Source organism: Struthio camelus, chromosome 18, assembly GCF_040807025.1.
Source record: "Struthio camelus isolate bStrCam1 chromosome 18, bStrCam1.hap1, whole genome shotgun sequence".
Taxonomy (NCBI): domain Eukaryota; kingdom Metazoa; phylum Chordata; class Aves; order Struthioniformes; family Struthionidae; genus Struthio; species Struthio camelus.
In genome coordinates, this window is record NC_090959.1 from 17,767,893 (window position 1) to 17,787,050 (window position 19,158).

Genomic DNA, 19,158 nt, shown 5'->3' on the forward strand with positions numbered 1-19,158 from the left:
CTTTTTCATAACTCTCCTTCCCAAGCCAGGCAGTTAACGGTGCAGACTGAGAGCAGGGGCGCAGGACACTGCACTGCCCAGCCACCACGCGTGAATTTACACTTGCAGGTTTAAGAAACTCCCAGCGACACAGGACCGAGTCATCTGCACTTCGCTTGAACCTACTTGCACAAGGTCTTCTGCCCCCGTCTCTTCCTCCAAGGCAGGAGACAAATGTCATGAATCCCGCAGGAACTTCCCATTTCGGCCCAGGTGAGCCGGAGGCCGAGCCCGGCCCTGGGTGCTTCGCTGTCAGGGAGGGCTGGGACCGCTGAGTCCCCTTCATGTGTCAGCACTCGCCAAAACAGGGTCAAGACCCAGCATCAGGCTGCCTTGGAAGTGCTGCTGCTTTCCCTTCCCCATGAATCTCAGCTCCCTCCTGTTTGCTGAGCACTTGGCCACTATCGGATCTAAACATCCCCCCACCAACCCTGCTCTCTGCCACGGGAACGGAGGCAGCCAGCAGGGACCCAACGCTCGTGCACAAAGACCTTGCGCTAGGGACGGTCCCTCTGCATCACTTGGCTCCTGGGCTTTGCACCACAGAGCCGGGCAGAGACGATGGCAGCAGCAGACAGTGTGGCGAGAGACCTGCATCCTCCGAGGAGGAGGCCAGTGATGCTGGAGGCATCTCCTCGCCGCGCAACACAGCTGCAGGGAAAAACCTCAGCGCCAGCTGCAACTCACCCGCTCCAGTAGTGTCAGCCCCACGCAGACCCCTCCCAAACCACAACGGCGGTCAGCTGAAACACGGTGAGCTCCCAGCAATAAGGAAGGAAAAAAAGAGAATCACGGTAAAACCGGAGAAACAGGAAAGAGGAGATTGCTTTGGTTGCAGGCACTGTTGCTGCTTGCTAAGGCAGCTCCAAACGCTGCAATGGGTTGCGTGGCTGACCTTGTTACTGTACGTTTATTACTGCGTTGTTTCATTTAAGTGAAGCAACAGGAAAAAAGAGAAAGGGGAGAACAGTAGCTCCAAAAACGCATGGAGCTGGTCTCCAGACCAAACAGGCTCCGAGAAAGCAGAAGAGTTGCCCTGGGACACCAGGACCCCACAGAGACCCCGCTAAACAACCATAGCCCACCAAGGCTGCTGTCAGAGCACGGACAGAAGTGGAATATTGCTGTCAAACCATTTCCCTCAGTTAAAACAGAGCAACTGTGTGTGCAAGAGGCTGCCAAGGTGGCTGCATACACTTCTGACCCTGGGTTTTCACAGGGAAGGAAGTCGCATTGCCCCAACCCAGCTTGTGCCCATTCACAACACACTGCAGTCAGGGCTCGGCCCAAACGGCAAACTGGTGCTTTCACGTGCAAGAGCTGGCACCCGAGGAGCACGCTTAGATACCAGGAACAGGCAACGATGCTGTCAAGCCTGTAACCAGGAAGGTGTTTACCTTCATGCTTCATTAATCTTCCTTCAAAACACAGGATCCCTTGATAGAAGAGACTAAGGAGAAGGAAGAGCACGTCTCCAGCCCTTCGGGCTCTCCCCGGGGAGCTCCCAGGCACAGCTCCGCAGCCTGGGGTCTCCCTGCCTCGCTACCTGCTCTAGGATCTCTCCTCCACAAAAGGCTCCAGGATCAGCTGTTATATTGAATCCTCTGCTCTTAAACCACTTGCAGAGCGCTGCAGTTTTACTCACGGAGGTCAGGTCGCAAAAAAGAAAACAAAACCACCCACCCAAACAAAAAAACCACAAAAACAAAACAAAAAAAAATCCTCGTCACCAAGCAGATGCATCTAATTTAGCCAGCCAACCTTCCTCTGAAAGTACAGGATAACAAGCAGTTTTGGTGCTCTCTTGTCCTCTCTTAAACTGGGTTTGCCTATTCTCCACTGCCCTTTTAAATTTAAGGGAGCAGATTCTAGCTCAAGTCATACATTCACCACTTCCCCTTTACAGGGCTGTTTAAATCAGTAGTGACTGCCACACAGCTTCCAAGCAGCTGATCCCCTGGGGTACCACGCTGTAAATCTGAGCCAGCATCACAGACGCTCCTTCTCCACATTAAAAGTTTCTCAAGGCTCAGCTCCAACTGCCAAGGTTACCGCTACGACCACAGTCCCACACTATACATTCACAAGAACGAGGTGAGGAAGTTCAAGGCACGTCTGGCTAACGTGCTGAAGGGAAAATTGTGGCATCGCCTAGAGGAAACGCGTGGGGCTGCAATGCTCCTCCTTTAGTTGAGTTTAGGTACGTGCCAGGAATTGCCCAGTGTTTAGTAACTCAAACAGGAAATACCACTGAATACATCACTTCATGAAAAAGCTTCCAGAGATCCCATAGACCAACAAGTCAGAGAGGGGGCACTTCCTATCTCAGGTTACTGCAGGTAGCTGGAATTTGCCCGATGCATTGGTAACGCATAGCTAAGAACAGAATTCAGTGCTCTTAAATAGAACAGGACAAAAACATCCAACCCATTTTCTCCCAAAGGAATGCTTTATTGATATGTTTCCTCTATATTTATCTGTAAAGAGAAACAGTTCAATACCTAAGCTCCAGCAGTACCCATTTCACTGACACTGTTCCTCACATGGAGGCTGGTTTTAGTCACAAACAAGGAAATCCCATAAATGACACTCTACACTCCACCTACTGCCTAGTACACCTGCCTTCTAGGATTTCATAGCATGCCCCCAGATCTGAAGAGGGAGGGAAGCAGGGGGTGAGGGAAATTGAGGTTAGTCAGAAGACACGAGCGTCAAAACTCGCTTCTCTAGAGAAGGGTTAGAGAAGGTTCAGTCCCTCGAGGGTGATAACCACTAAAACTACTCAGATATGTACATAAACAAGTCTAAAGACCTGAGTAAGTCCCACTTCGCCTCTAAGGCACAGAATTGCTCACTCTAGGAATTTTTGACGTGGAGGCACCTTGCCTAGAATAAGATCAGGCCTCTATAGGAAAACTTAGTTTTAGAGCTCCTGAGCAATGAAGTTGGACATCAGAAAAACAAAACATCCAGCCACTCTGGGAACCGTTTGAGCTCTGTGACTCTCCACCATTTTTGTAAGCCAAGATTATAGCTGGGGCTCTCAGCTGAGAGAGCATGCAGTCACAGTCAGATGTACCAGATGGAGTGTCCCACGGAGCACAGTCCCTCCAATACAGTGTCCATATTGCTAGAGACAGCTTTGTCCTTCCCTATTCTGGGCCTCTTGCTAGCAGCCTTCAGAAATTCTTCCTCCAAAAATGAAGGCATAAACTGAGAAGGGAGAAGCAAGTTTCATACACTCAAGCAACAGAGTGCACCACTAAAAATTAACACAAGAACTGGCTTATAAGCATGCTGCTACTACTGTATGATGCAAAACTCCAGTGCTCAATATCCAGCTTTATAACCCCCATAGTCCTCTCTACAGAGAAAATAATAAACAAGTAAAGCGTAAAGTGATGTAAGGCTTGCATTTCAGAGTCCAGGGGAACATTTCCCTATATGATGCCAAAGCTTTTTTTTTTTTTTAAGCTTTTTTTCTTGAAGTTCATTGCATTTAAAAATAAAGATTTTAGTTTTGTTAAAGCTAGAGCATTAGTGTAACAACGAGGCAGCTGCTAAGTGAAGTTTCCCTCCGGGGAGCCCAGAAACAAAGTAATTGTTTACCCCATTAACCAGACTACTCCGCTGAGAGCAGGAGGAAACAGTAATGGGAGAAGCCTGGGAGATAGAGTAACTCATGGTGTGCTCTGAACAGAACGTAGCCAGAAGCTGAGGCTAAGATCCTAAGATCACACACTTGACTTCTCCTTTAACTGTTCTCCTCCTTTCCCTGCTCACAGCGATTTTTTCCTGCTCAAAGTTATGATGACCAAGGAAAAAAGTTTTCTATACCAATGGCATTTCTGAGCTACCTTGAGGAAACTCCATTTTAAGTGCTTTCCCAAAAGGACAGCACAGTGATACATTTCATCTACAAACTTTAGTGTAAAATATTTGTGTACAAAACTCTGCATTCTCTTTATTTGACTTGGATCCAGTAGCAGTGTCTATGAATGGATTATGGATCTCTCCAGATTGGTTTTCAGCCCCTTCTTGGACTCGCACGTTGTTGCTGTTGTGAAGATTCGGGAGGAAGGGGGCTTGCTCTTGCAGTTGTGCACAGCCGTGCAAAGCCACATAGCAGGTCTAGAAAGGAGCATTGTCTTGTGGAGGCTTGTCTCCAGCTCCCAGCGGGGAATGGAGGCCATCAGTACTATTTTCCCTGCTGCCCACCACTCTGGACTGAAAAGAGAAGAGAGTTAGGATAACAAGAAACCAGTACTGTGAATACCAAGTCAATTCCCCTTTTTCAAGGGCACCTACTGTAGCAGACACTTCACATATCCAAGAGGTCTTTTGCCTAAATATTAGCCTACAAGAAAAATAAGCAGAAACTAAAGTTTCTGCTTAAGATTTCACACTGCTTATGAGACAGAGCAGGCAGTTACCTTTATGGTCCCAACTCGATCTTCAAATGACTTGAAGGTTGCAGAATTCCTTGAAGGAAAAAAAACAAAACAAATGACAAGTTAGTTCTTAACTAAAATATGCCACGTGCTGTGACCAGGCACTCTGGTCTTTCCTGTGCAAGAACAGTAGCACCCAGAACACCTCCAGCTACTCATTCAGCTACCTTGTGGTATAAATCTCTCATGCACACCAGGCACGAACACTGCATACAAACTCTGAAGACAGACATTTATACCACAGGGTTCTGTGCACTCCAATTGCACTGCTCCAGCTGAGAATTCAGGGGGGAAAAAAAAAAAATCCTAATTCACTAGGGAATCAGTGCCTAAGTAGAGAAGAAACTAGTTCTTCAGGGACCTCTGAAAGCTATGACAGTTGCAACAGCACACTTAGTCCAAGAACAACACAGGTGCTAATAACCATAAAAATAGATTGAGTAACAATTTAAAGCCTTGAATTACTCAAGCTGCAGGACACGGTTACCCCATAATCCAAGTGATGTCAGCTGAAGTGAACCAATTACACAAATTAGAACCCAAAATCCCCCAAAGGGGACAGTCAGCTATACACCCCACCTGCCCCACTCAGGAAACACAGGCATTTGCTACGTTACCTCATTGTTGGCATACTTATCGAGTGGCGAATGGAGTAACTGCTACTTGGAAGCATTTAGAACAAGGAGGAAAAAGGTAAAACAATTTTAAACAGACATTGTATAAAAGCAGTATACCCCTGCTTCCAAGCACTTGCTGTCCACAGCAGCCTGTGTGTGGCAACTGAAGCAATAAAAGCTAGCCCTCTCTTCTCTATTTTCAAAGCCTGCAGCCCAGAACTAGATCTGCAGTCATAGGACTGTTGGCAGGAGCGTTTAACTGAAAAGCGGAACAAGCAGAATATGAACACAGGTTGCCATTTAAAAGCCTTCCTAAAGTTTGGTGGATAGATTTGCTTATGTCAGTACAAGGAAGCAAATTTCCACAAAACAATATTTAGAAAGGGGCTTTTTAACTGTGCTCAAGGCACAAGAGATCTGGCCTATGATCAAAGATCTGAGGGATGCAGAGGTACCTCTAGGAGACAAAAAAAACGTGCATGACTGGCTTTACTGTATCAAGTTACTCCCATAATCAACTTTTACTAGAAAAGGTTTTTTGCCCAAAGGTTTCTTTCCCAAAATTTGGGCTGACAGGAAGATGTAAAAGCATGCAGCAAGTGCTAACAAAAGGTATGCTGAAACATAAACTTTCAAATTGGCAAGTTGTTGTAAATTGCTCACGGTCCCATCACATTAGAATTACGAAAGCTAGGGGTCTTATAGTTGCATCTGTGTTGTACGCTCAATCTGCACCGCCAATTGCGGCCTTCATATAAAAGTCAGCTACAGGGGATGGTTTTAGCTAGGTTTCTCATTCCATTCCAGAAGCATTGGCAAGCCTTACATAATCAGCCTCCTCTTTAACGTCTGCAAAGGGCCTGGCAAAGTAACATATGCTCTTTTAGCAGCCTTGAAGAGTATCTTACCTAAAGGAATGCGAGAAGGGGTGAGCCCTGAGGAAACCCACGACAGCAGAGGGAGAAAAGGGAAGCAAGAGTCAGACGCTTGTGCGGATCTAAACATTAAACGCAGGGCAGCTAAGCAAGCACATAGTCATGGGACAGCAAAGTCTACTACCCAGGAAGAACCCTCTCAAGATTAATTAGAGGGACAAAAAAATTGCTTTGCATTAGCTCCAATAACCCAAGCTAAGAGGTTTTTCAGAGGATAAAAACAGAATCTATAGCAAGTTAGAACAAGGGTGCTGAATTAGGGGGGGAAGGGGGAAGGGGAGGAATCTTACTCATCCAGACCCATTGCTTTAACTTGAAGTTTTAGAGCATGTTTTCCTTACCTCAGTTGGCTAATTTGCCAAAAGCTATCTTGTCCACCTCCCCCCACCCTTTCAGAAACCCCATGAGCTCTCGTTTAAACACAGTACTGTTAGGACTGCTGGTTGAGAGCCTCTGCAACAGGAGCCAAATGGATGCTTGCATGTTACCTCGCCAAGCCTGCGGATCTTAAAGTTACATTTGAGGAAAAAAACAAAACAAACAGCTCTCAGCATAATAAAGATAAGAGCAACTGGATAGAAGGCACGATGCTTACCCCACAACCCAAGTGCAGAACGCCCATTTTTAGGTTTCAAGGCAAACTACACCCTGGAAACTACCAGATTTCCATGCCCAATTTTACACTACAGTAGCATCTCAGTAGTCCTGAATAACAGACTAAGGTTTTCTATTTCTACTAACAAGACTGCCAAGACGTTCCAGTAGAGAAGCCTCTTTAGAAGTGTTGTGTTTTATTCCACTTAAATATCATTTTTGTTCCCGCAGCAGGAAGCGGTCATGGCAAGTTCGACGTGAAGTACTTGGCAAGGAGTACAAGGGCCCTTCCTTACAGCTACAGCAAAGATGTTAGGCTTTGTGATTTCATTTCCCCACCTATTCCAGTCAGCTCTTTGGCTGGACAGACTCCTTGTAACGCTACCTTTGCGTGCAACAGAAATTCACTTTCTACTTGCTCTCACTTAAAGGAAAGTAATATAGATAACATACATGTCCACGCACCATGCTGCTCTGTATATAATTCCACAAGCACCAGTAAGTTTGCTCAGATTCTTGATCTGGACCTAACAGTTACCCTTTTCTTCCTTCCATGAGAATTTAAAGTTTACATAAATTCAGGACACAGAAGCCACCTTTGGGGCTCAGATTAACATCTTATAATGAATTCACTTGTAGTATTATATACAGTAGCAAACCCCATCAGACAAGCATGAAAGGTATTGGGGGCACAAAAACCACAAAGCAAGCCGTTATCTGACAAAAAGAAAACATTTCCATTTGGCAGTTTACTGGAGTCAGTAAAATGCAGTAACAAGGTCTAAAAGCCAATTTATTTCTTTAACTGTAAGTGGAGATAACAGAAAAGGCTGAACTGGCCAAAGCCTGAGAAAACCCACCCATTAAGATAGATTGCCATGAGGGGAGAAAATATAGTAGAGCAGCAGCATTAATACGCTTAGTACAGTAGTCACATAAATGCCACAACTTCATCTCACAATCTGCAGCTATAGCATTTGAAAGTGTTTTGACCAGAATAAAGCACCCTACTAGAGATTTAACTCAACGATGAGTTACTTTATTTCATAGCATTTTGGTTGAGGTGGTTTTAATGGAATTATGATTATGCCCTCTGAATGTCTGGGGTGTTTGTCCTATTCATCATCCCTTCCTTGCATTTATCAACCGGTGAAAGCTGACTAAACAAGGAAATCCTTTCTGTTATCTCAACGCTTCCAGTGTTGGAAAATAAACCTTCTTTACAAGTGAATTTGTAGTGTAAGAGGAAAAAGTACAGTAACAACACATTACAGTGTAGGCCATGAGGCCCAGAACTGAGATTCTCCGAGAAGAGATCATCCCCATACGTTCAGAGAAGCGATCACAACAATAAAACCCATTTCACTCCTTGTAATCTCTGATCACATGTCAGAACACCATTTACAGTTTCCCTTGGCAAGAGGAGAAAACAGAACAGTTCCTGTGGAAGTTTATGCTCAGAAGTTAAACTTCATTCAGATTCAGAAACATCAAGATTTGAATACAGCAGAGGATATGTAAGTCTGGATATCCAAAGAAAAACTGAAAGCTTTCTTAAAAGCCATTACTGTGTTCCCCTTAGGGCCACATACACAAAGCAAATCCTGCTGAAATAACTTTGGTAGATACAACCCCAGGTTATCAATAAGACAGAAGCTGCCTCTATTTGCTACCCTATCACTCAAGGAATTAGCTGTAAAAAGGAATACGCGTGTTTAAGTTACCGACTATGCTGAGCAATACTACTGCTGCAGAGGTCCGGTTTGTATGTAGTCAGCTAGGCCAGCTCTGTCACCAGGAGCGACAGTTCCACTCCTCACTCGGCCATGCATCCTCCTCCCCCCCCCATCATCTGCTCCTGGAATAGTACAAGCATTTGTGCAGCCGCATGTCAAACTGGATTCTACCAGCCAAAGATGACAGGCAGGACCAAGACTGTCAAAACGGCTTCTTCTGGTGGCAAGATCGGTTCAAGAGTTCCCCATTTGGTCCAAAAAAGTCAGTCCCCATGCCTTTGCTACAACAGCCTGACCGAGCTGCAGAAGGTAGTCACCAAATTTACTTTACCGTTATCAGCTTAGCAACGGCACATCTTGCCGGTGTCTATCAGCTGGCAGCTCAAGTGGTTATATATAAGTCTCTTCTTTCAGAAGTCAAAGTAATTTCCAGGAAAGAAAAGTAAAATTTGAATACTGGAAAGGCTAGGAAGCCAGCTAGTCCTCTGCCAATTTCACATGGAGTGAGCTACAAAAAAAACATTCACCAATAATTGCACTCCCTGAGGTTAGATTCAGAGTATATCAGTACAATGTGATCAGAGACCAACAAATTCTTACCACTTGGATACTCCCAGCCACAGTGGAATGGGAAAGTCCCTACAAAGAATGACAGCTGCCTGTTCAATCCAAGATCTGATACATTATGTTAAATACAAGCTCCAAGAATGCTTCCTTAATAATCTAGACAGCTTGTACACTCAGGAAAAAAAAAAGTGGGCAAGGTATTTCACATGAAAGCCTTCAACACCATCATTAATGTGGAAACAGTCTTTAGCTTAAACTCCTGAATGAAGTAAATCACCAACTCTACCCTTCGCTTTTGTATGCCGGAGAAACTCGCAGAGCAAGAACCTCAGGCAGCAGCCAAAGGAACCAGCCCTCCACTTTCCATTTTAGATAGGTTTACATTTGCAAATACTGCAGTTGTCATCTGCTTAAGGAAGCTAGATAACCACCAAGCACAAGAAGAAAGTTTATGTCATTATAATCTTCTGATTGAGTTCATATCTTCCAAAACACACTATGTAGCTGTGCTTGGAAGTCACACCGCCCTTCCCCACGGAAAGCTAGCGCACAGAACTTGAAACTGCGTGAGACACAGCATCCAGACTTCGTCCCAGTTTAAAGCATATAACAGAGCATAGGAATGATGACCCCTTTCTAACCCTAAGCGTTAACACTGAGAAAAAACAAGACCATAATTTAAAACTGAAAAGGGTCAACTTTACGTTATATTTAAGAAACAAGTGTTCAAAGTTGCAGCGCAACCACATGATAATAAGAGGAGAAGGGAACTAAGAGTGTCCTGTCAGCTCTTCTGAGCTGAATTAGACTAAATGTGGTAGAACTAACTGGTTTTACTCTATCAGCACAAGTCTTAGAACACACACTTTCAGAGCAGACTGACAGGAAGAGGTTTTCTCCCTTGAGGGGTGTTTACAAGTGTTCATGTGTCCTAAAGTCTGATGTACAGGACCACATGGAAGAAGGTAGTCCATCAATAGCAAAGCACTGCCAATCAAGTAGGAAAAAAAAAAAGAAAAAAGCCTAGCTATTGTCTAAAGTCTCAAAACTTTTTAAATCCTAAACCAAAGCACTAGAGCACGAAACAGAAATCTTACCTCATGTCACCAAGTTTCCTGCTGATAACAGAACCTACATTGGAAAGGGCTGCTGAAGTCTTCTGTCCAGCCTGGGACAGGGTTTCCTGGGTCTTCTTATAACTAAATAGAAGAAAAACATTAAGTTGAACTAACACGTAGGATCTGAAAGCAAGACACATCCCGCCATTTTGAGAAAAGAACCCACATTAAAGGAAAGAGACTAGGTTAGTGAGCTGCACTGACTTAACTGAAAAAGCCCATTCTAGTTTTGCACAAATGCAAAGACTAAGTTTTAAGAAGGCAGCAAGTGTAGGCCTAACCTTTCCATATGCTCACTTCAGATATTTTACCATCTTGACTTTACATTTTTAACAACTCAAACATTTGCAAAAAACAACAACAAAAAGCCACCCATACTTTTCCATGTAGAAACTGCACATCATAGCGTCATACCCCCATTTGCTCCACAATCGCATTTTGACTTATTTTGCCAAGGAGATCAAAGAACCTAAAGAAGTTAGAGCATTTGTTACAATGTTAGGGAATGGAGGAAAGAGGTAAGACTGACATTACTGTCTAGAAAAGAAACGCAGAAATGAGTATTACCTCCACAACTGCTGTTTAGAATTAAATTGGTAGGGAAGTTTCCCATCAGTTACCATTAACCACAATAAGTAGTAAGTCTGACTGTGCTTGCCAGCTGATTACATTTGAGATGTTTATACAAGAGCTGGAGAAGATAAGACACTTAAGAACCTTTGTTTCCTTCAAATAAGACAATCTTAGGAACAAAGATTCTTTGAGCCTTTTTCATCAACTCATCTTCTAAGCTAGTCTACAGTTTGTGTTCAACATCTAGATTCATGGCATTCTTCAAATTATATGAAAAGATTCAGGCAGGAAAATGAGTCCAACAACTTAAGCCAAATTTTCTTATTCCAAGTATTTAAGCTTGAGGTTTTTTTTTCCTTATCCAATTGCATTAGAATATTTAAGAGAAGGACATCTAAAAATGACCTAACATTCACATCTCTGAACTCCTGAGGCCAGAAGCAACACGTCTACAACTGACTCAAATCTCTGTCTCATCGTCTCCAGGCAGGAGTGCAGGAGATAGCACCTGAATTGGATTCAGGCAAGACTACTTTCAACACATTGCTCTTGGGTTTTTTGTGTTTTTGTGTGTGTGTCTGTGTCATTTTTCCCCCCCAAGACTCTGATCAAGTATTTCTGAATCGAGAACGTGTACGAGACTTGTGCCGAATAGGGAAAAAGCGCATAAGCTTTACTTCCACATCTCCTGCTTCTGAAAGAAGTCCATTCATTCCTACAACCTAGACATTTTCCAGACTAATTCCCCTAATTCAGTGACCCCAGAAGAACCTAGCAGACTATGCCCAGGTAGCAGGAACTCAACATTGTTTCTTCATAGCATGATGCTTTGTAAGAAGCAGTCATCTCAATTCAATTTAGGAGTGAGGTAGTTAGCACGATCGCTTTCCTACTGCGGTAAGCATACTTGAACCCCAAGGTCAGGACTTCTTTGGAGCTTTAATCCCTTCCATTCAGCAGTCAGGCTTCTACCCTGCACAGGCTGACAGACCCCCATCATGGGATTTGACTTGCAACCATTTAGCAGGAACACCTAAGACCTCATGCTCACTGAAATACATTGTGCTGACTTCACTTTTACACAAGCCAAGGAAAAACAGCTTGGCCCTGAACTCTCCCTGATCAGCATCAAATACCAAAGCAGAGATGAGAGGAACAGTTTACAGAATCAAATGACACCATCACACCACGTACACACTGCAAACTCTTAGTTATTAGGTCTAGCTGCAGCAGATAGAAGCGAGAGAAATTTCCAAACGGTTGTTTCACACTTGACAGCCCTGTTCCTAAGCCAATTGAAGACGACCTAGCACTCAAGTGCTGTTCCTTCTGCCTGAGTGTGCTCCTTCATGATGCCAACACAGTTGTTTGTGCTGACAGTGATTTAGCTAAGGGAAATGATCCAGATGAAATAAGCTTGGGGGGGGGGAGGGGGAGGGGGGAGTAGCAGCTGCCAGATTAGATCTCCAATCTGGTTCTGCAGCCACAGCTCCCGCAAACACACATGCACACCCCACCAGCGCAATGCAGGAGGCAGAGCCAAGGAAATGCAGAGGTGAGAAGTTGTTTCACCCAAAAATGCCATCACAGGCATGCATATGGAAGTATATCTGGGACTGCCAGGGTAAAGGTATACTGGACTTCAATGCAACTTAACTTCAGCCAGCTCTGACCACCCCCTCCCCCCCCAAAAAAAAAAAAGAGTCACAACTGTTCTTCTGCAACTGACACTGCCAGGTTTACCACTACTACACATTCACACTCACTTTCTTCCCTTAATGCTAGTACAAAGCACATTGGAATGATCTAGATCTGGGAGTAACAAGTATGAGCTATGATTAGTACTTTGCTGTTCTAGCAGGCAATTTGCTCAAAGGAGAAGCTGTAGAAGAGATCTCTGCCCACTTCAGAATACTGTGGTATTCAAACATTTCACTGCATCCCTCTCCTGCCAACCCCTCCAGGGAAGGGACAGAGCTGCACCCTCACATCCTTCTTTATCCATTAATATCAGCTTCCTCTCACTTGCTTTTATCCAGCAATCACTATTTGTGCTGTCTGACTATGCTCACAAGCCATCTAAGTCATTGTGCATCCTGGTTGCAATGAAACTGGAGCTAGAAGCAGACTGGGCTGATTTCTGTCCTCTCTGCATACTGCTTGCAGAGGACAATTCAAGCCCTGCAGCCAGGAACGGCAACTACCAGGAAATTCAGCAGTGTACAAAAGCATCATAAGGTCACGGGTTAGACCCATTTCCAGTTCAATCAGGACACTTGCCAGTAATAATTCAGAAAAGCTCTGAAACAACAGGAAAGAGGATGCCTTTACAAAACAATCCCAAAACACAAGTAAAACCTCATGCTTTGATTCCTTGAACTCGACTCCTAGTATTTACCGAGCTTTAGATGAAGGAAGTAGAAGTTGTTTGTTTTCTGAAACGTTGCTAGAATCTTACCTTTGAAGCACCCTTGCCTCTCCATTTTAATTGGCATCTACCTTGCTGGCACGAACCGTCGCTCTGTCTAGTGCCAATGCAAGCAGGAAAGCTAGCGTGCCACGGCTATTCAGGCCCTTAGCACTCTACAGAACCACGCTTGTTGTTATATGTTTCCTTGTACTTTAATGATAAATGTAAGAAAAATAGGGTAGAAGTTTTCTATTCTAGCAGGCACACCCAAGGAGGAACTATGATTAAACACTGCCAGAATCATGTATGCAGGCAACAAGGATAAAGGTCATTCACTATTTAGCAAGCAGAAAAAATTAACATTTTTAATCCAGAAAACATACAACGAACTTAGCAGGAGTATCAGAAGAACTTCCAAATGTGCAGGTTCTGCTTTCCATGTGTGCTCATCTTTCATCCCTCTCACGAGGGATACCTTCCCTTGACACACACTGCCAATGGCAAGCCAGCTCTAGGCTGCATCTCATATGCTCAGGTTAGAAGACTGAATTTCACATCCACTACAAGAAAAAAAAAAGGAAAATCTGGCTTACCTAAGCCCTACACATACCATGGTCTAAATCAATTCAGGGAACAAAAGACACTACCTACTTGCTCCCTCTGCATTACTGTCAAGGATTCCCCTATACACTGTAGAAGAGATGCAGCGTGAAGGACAAAGGCCAACTTCCATAATATGCTTTCAATATTTAGTCCAGATGAGAATTTAATTCCAGACATTTAGTAAAAACATGACTAAGAGACCATTCACACCCAAAAATGGGTATAACACAGCTGTGAGGTTTAAGCTGTTCAAGTCCATTTGGGGCTCAAGAGTGACAGAACAGCTGCCTCGGACACTAAAGTTCTATTTGTTCTCATCAGGTACTAAATGAGGGAAAAAAAGAGTTCCCACTCCCCACAGAGCAATAGGGTTACATGTTGCACGGTTACAAGAGGAGATCAGTCTATTTATTCTACAGCTTGTCAGCTGAAGTTATAAAACATGGCACACAAGTCTCAGGTACTCAGTGGCTCCTGCCAGTTCCCCTGTAAGAACAGGCAGTCATTTGACAAGAATGTCGCTTGGGCCACAGTGAAGTCTTTCAATTACTGACCTGAGGAAAGGCTACTTCTCACAGAGGATACACTGATCAGTTTTAAAAAAGTGAAGGCTTGAGAAAAGTTCAGATAGGACTAGACAAAGCAGAGAACTGTGAGCAGGGTCAGCAAACGTTAGAGGCAGCAGGCTGTCACGAAAGCATTTGTTAATGCTGAAGGTTAAGACACTCACGCTTCTGATTGAGTTAATTTTTCATTCCAGTCCTCCAGTGTGTTGCTGGCTGAAAGATATCTACAAACACAATGGAGGTTAGATACAGTGCCAAGATTCATGACAGATGCTTCTTTTGACGCTTTCCACATTATTAGTGTCTCTTTACACTTAAGGTATCATATGTTTTATTTCTTTGACAACTAGTTTTCCCCCATCCAAGTGAGAGGAAAAGAGTTGTTGTTTGAGAGGAAGACATCCAAGCCTTGGTTTCTTCCCTATTTAAACAAATTCAAACACCGCGCACAAAGCAAACTAGACCTGCAGTTTGGAAGGTGCCAAGATTTTTTCAAACAAAAGACTTCATATCTCCCACCCCCTCCCTACACACTGCACAATGGCTACACACTAAAAGCACAGAGCAGTGAGCTGAGCACAAAACTAAAAATCTGACTGCCACACCCAAAGCTGCACCAACCCAGCATGACCTGGACAAACTGTAAAACTGAGTCTCATCTTCTAATCTTTAGAGCATGTGTGCGCACATATATACACATATAATCAATATCCTATGGGTTGTAAGAATTAACACTTGGAAAAACAGATTGAATGCATTTACTACAAGAAGTGTTTGGAACCAGCTCAGGTGACACAGAAGGAGGTGATACGTCAGGCAGTTCATGTCACCCAGGAAGTGTTAATTATCCCTCATTAGATCAGAGCTAACTATTTTGCCTACTGAAGAGCAGCTTCCAACACACATCTGCTCTTAGCTAAATTAGCATTTCTTTGAACACAAGATGCTGAAGGGAAAGAATCCTCAGTTCAGAAAACATTCAAGATCTCCCCGACACTTCACTATACAACAAGAATCAAAATGATGCATGTGTAATAGGAACTGAGGGCTAATACAACTAAAGAATATATTGCAGAGACAAAAGGAGCCAGACACTCTCTATCCACGTTTATCACCTGCTTGTATATACTACAAAGACTACAGTCCATAGCTTTCCAGTGTGAACGTGTCAGAAATGGTCACCTGCATCAATCCAACAGAGCCGCAGTGTGGAAACTTTCAAAAGCTAATATACATATTTGCATAGCCCATGTTTTCAGCTACAGCTGAACGCCTTCAGATACCTTCTCTCTCCCCCATGGCCACACAGGAAGCCAATAACCAAACTGATTGCTACCACATCTGGTGAGGAGAAAAGAAATAGTTTCACAGTAAAAAGACAGAGTACTAAGACATCCAATTATAACAGACTAGCCTAACAAAGACCAGCTAAAAGGAAATTGAAGCTGTTTTTTTTTTTTTTAATATATTAAAGTGTGGTCTGGTAACTGATTGGAATTTTTCTTCTGCAACGGGAAGACTACCAGAGACACGAGAGCAGTAGCTTTTACTCATCTCTTCTGCCACTGAGGGATGCTGAGGGAAGTCAGGCATGCTGCTCATAACAGTCCTGACTATAGCTTCACCATGCCTCCAGCTCCCAATCAGCCCCTGACGCCTGAAAGAACAAGGAGCAGCACAAACTGGGGAATGGAGCAAGGAGCAAGAAGGTGTTGCTGAGGAGCCCGAGGCACTCACAAGTCAGACTGTGTCACTTTCTCATTCCACTCTCCAAGTTTCTCAGATGTTTTCACATAACTAGAAACAGAAAGTATTAATGAATATAACTTCTTTAATATTCATTTTTAGAAGACAATGACAAATTTAAGTTACAAAGGAATAACAGAGCTGGGCAAGGGGGAGGAGGGGAGATGAGGAAAAGAAAAAGAACAGACAATGAGATGAACAGCTCAAAAAAGTGCCCTGCAGTAGCACTGTCAGTAACTCCACGTTCCAGTTAAGCAGCACAAAACTGTTTAGAGCAAACAAATTCCCTGTGGATATTGAGAGCCCCTCACACTTGGGAGGTCAAGGAGGTAAGGTTAACACTGTATTTGTGCCCTTGTGGCACTGCCAAACAGCATAGCTATGACACTCTTAGTACCCGTTCAGTAACCGGGTCAGTCTAATTTCAAATCTCCTTCAAGCCGAGATGCTTCTGCGTACTGCATTCCTAGCAGACTAACACTGTATAATTTTGCCTTAGGAAGTGCCGACTTTTCAATTCAAGCTATGCATCCTAGGAAATAGGTAGCCTCCAAACTAACATTATGTAGAAGAACTTCAGCATTTTTTGGTTCTCTCTAAGCCTGAGCTCAGAAGGGAGTAGTAGCAGCCCATACCCCAAAGAAATGATCAGAAATGGGCAAACCGAACTGTTCTGCTCAGGGGTGATCTAGATCTCTAACCTGCTAGGAAAGAGCATTCATCAACAGTTTATCAGGATCACAGACATGAAAGTTCTGTTTACACTCGATATCAGGACACCAACGTGTGAAACCAACAAAATCACTAGATTTACTTTTTCCTCCTTTTACTCATCAGAGCAAAAGCCTCCAGCCATTTGGAAAAGTCCTGGAATACAACGCTGGGAAATAATTTCCACAGAATTATATTTAAGTGTGAAGCTTGTGTCACAGGCAACACTTACGCATTGGAGACTTGGACATCATGCCAGCTTTTAGACAGGTTTTGCTTTAAGCCATCCAAGGGAGTCAAACCTAGCTTCCTCTTCAGCTCTCCGCAGTGCCTCTCTTTAGCGGCCAGAACTTGTCTGAGAGTACCGATTTCTTCTTCGACCTTAGAGAGAGGCACAGCCGTATCTTAGTATCACAGCTTAATAAAAACTCTGAAAATTAAATGAAACCCTGCCCCCACAAACTAGAAACGTTTTGTTAACCTGAGTATAAGGGAACGGGTGGAAACTGTAGAGGCACACGGAACAATTCAACTGAACACAAATGACGCTGGGATGGGACGCCTGCACCTCGGACTTCCATCACGAAAACATCCACAAAAGCTATTGCATCAGCCATTTAACGGCACTGAGACTTAAAAGAACTCATCCCTAGCATCGTAGTCTCCACAATAACAGTAGATACCATTTTAAACCAGTTACCAAATACTTCTTGTTCACTAAGGTTTCTATTTTTTAATTCTCTTCCTCTGACATCATTAAAACAAACGTTCTCTCTGTTCTGGACAGTCAGGCAGGCCTTGGCAAGCTGCAGTTAAGTAAAGTAGAAATGAACTCTCTCTCCTGACAAAGAGCACTTTCAGTACCCTGAAAACATTGTAAGAAGGATCTCTAATAGGCTACTGGTTTCAGTTGCTTCCATTTCATGATTTTCTTCCTCTGACATCATTAAGAACAGAAGAACAACTGAAACCATCTTCTACTATATTTTAGATAGGTTTTAAAGGTCAGCTTATAATTTCTATATGCCCAAACTTCAGGGTATTACATTACAAACTCTCAACGTTTCAGAAGCACAAAGGCACCAAAAAGAGATCCTTACAAATACAAGAAAACACAGGAAAAAAGGAAGCAAGTTAAGTAGCTTACTGTTTCAGCTTCCTAACAAAAAGCAACTTCTTTCGCATGCGCCTACCCAAAGAGTTTTCTCACTCCAAATGAAGCCTGGATTAAGTTAACTGCATAAAAAGCCACTTATTTCCCTACAGCTCTAAATTAAGAACAGTCCTGAAAAAAGCAAGCAGCACATCATGTCGTTTGAAGTATATGTCAGCTCTGTGGATTTTAACAATGAGCCAAAGGTAACACCACCATAAAACTTGAAAACAAACAAACAAAAAAACCCCACCTTGCTCCTGTGCCACACTGGACTCCTGCTTCCTCCCGCAACAGAGCGTAACTGGAGCTACACACGGCCCCAGCTGACAAACGCAAGTCCCGTTTTACCTTTGCAAGCTCCGACCTCAGCTCCTCCTCTTCAGCAAGAGTCAGCCCTTCAGGCGCAGAGGTCCTGGCTGCGGCAGCGCTATCCACAGGAACGTCTGTCATGCTGTCCGACAACAGACCTTTGTTGGGAGAGTTAAGGTTGATATCTGTCACAGACAAGAGGCAGAACGCAGACAGAATAAGCGGCCAGCGAGCAGAGCGCGTCGGGCAAACCGGGGCAGGCCGCAGGGGCGGGCGAAGACAGGCAGGAAGGGAAACCCCCGAGCGCCCTTCGCGAACGCCTTGGGAGCAGCGGAGCGGCCTGCGAGCTGAGAGAGCTGCTGAGCAGCAGCCGCCGGGCCGGGCCCGGCCGGGCCGCCCGCGCCCTGCGGGGGCCCCGCCCGCTCCGCCGGTCTCGGCGCCCCCCCGCTCTCCTCCGGGCCGGGGAAGCCTCCGCGGCCCCCGCCCGCCGCCTACCCTGGTTCGCGCTCTCCATAGCGGCGCCCCGGGCCCGTCCAGCCGCCGCGGAAGAAGCCGCCGCCGCCGCCGCCCCCTGCTGACGCAATCAACGCCGCGCCGCGCGCTTCCGGGGAGGCGCGGGCAGAGCGCGTCACCCGCCGCGTCGCCACGGCGACGGGCTACGTTCTCCCGCGGCCGGAAACGGCAAATGAAGGGCGGGAGGGGGTGACGTCATAGCGTGGGGGGGGGCTGCATCATGGGAGGGCGGAGCTCGGGTCCCCCCGGGGCCCGGCCGTGGGGCCCGCGTGGGGCTCGGGGGGCCAGGCTGTGCCACGGGGTGCACGGCCCGTGGGGGCTCGGTGCCTGGCCCTGCCGTGGGACACAGGGGCCCGTGTGGGGCTCAGGGTGCTGGCCCGGCTGTGGGGCGCATGGGCTGCGTGGGGCTCCGGGTACCGGCCCCACCATGGGGTGCAGGGACCCGTGTGGGGCTCAGGGCGCTGGCCTGGCCGTGGGGCGCAGGGACCCGTGTGGGGCTTGGGGGCCTGTGTGG

General features: G+C 45.2%; 1 protein-coding gene across 12 annotated transcripts; it reads right to left on the minus strand.

The window, feature by feature from the left end:
* Window positions 1–2,469: 2,469 nt before the first annotated feature.
* On the minus strand, window positions 2,470–18,811 carry TPD52L2 (TPD52 like 2). Of its 12 annotated transcripts, none has more exons than XM_068912916.1 (10): window positions 18,627–18,743; window positions 18,171–18,289; window positions 16,899–17,047; window positions 15,947–16,006; window positions 14,374–14,433; window positions 10,037–10,138; window positions 6,016–6,042; window positions 5,108–5,149; window positions 4,473–4,521; window positions 2,470–4,266 (listed from the first exon to the last, which is right to left on the minus strand). In XM_068912916.1, the coding sequence occupies exons 1-10, from the start codon at window positions 18,643–18,645 to the stop codon at window positions 4,171–4,173; spliced, it is 723 nt and encodes a 240-aa protein (XP_068769017.1). In that variant the 5' UTR covers window positions 18,646–18,743; the 3' UTR covers window positions 2,470–4,170. The 12 variants fall into 12 exon arrangements, with proteins under 12 accessions (XP_068769017.1, XP_068769016.1, XP_068769022.1 ...); XM_068912915.1 differs by having other exon boundaries at window positions 18,171–18,316; window positions 18,627–18,733; XM_068912921.1 differs by lacking the exon at window positions 15,947–16,006.
* Between the last annotated feature and the right edge of the window lie 347 nt (window positions 18,812–19,158).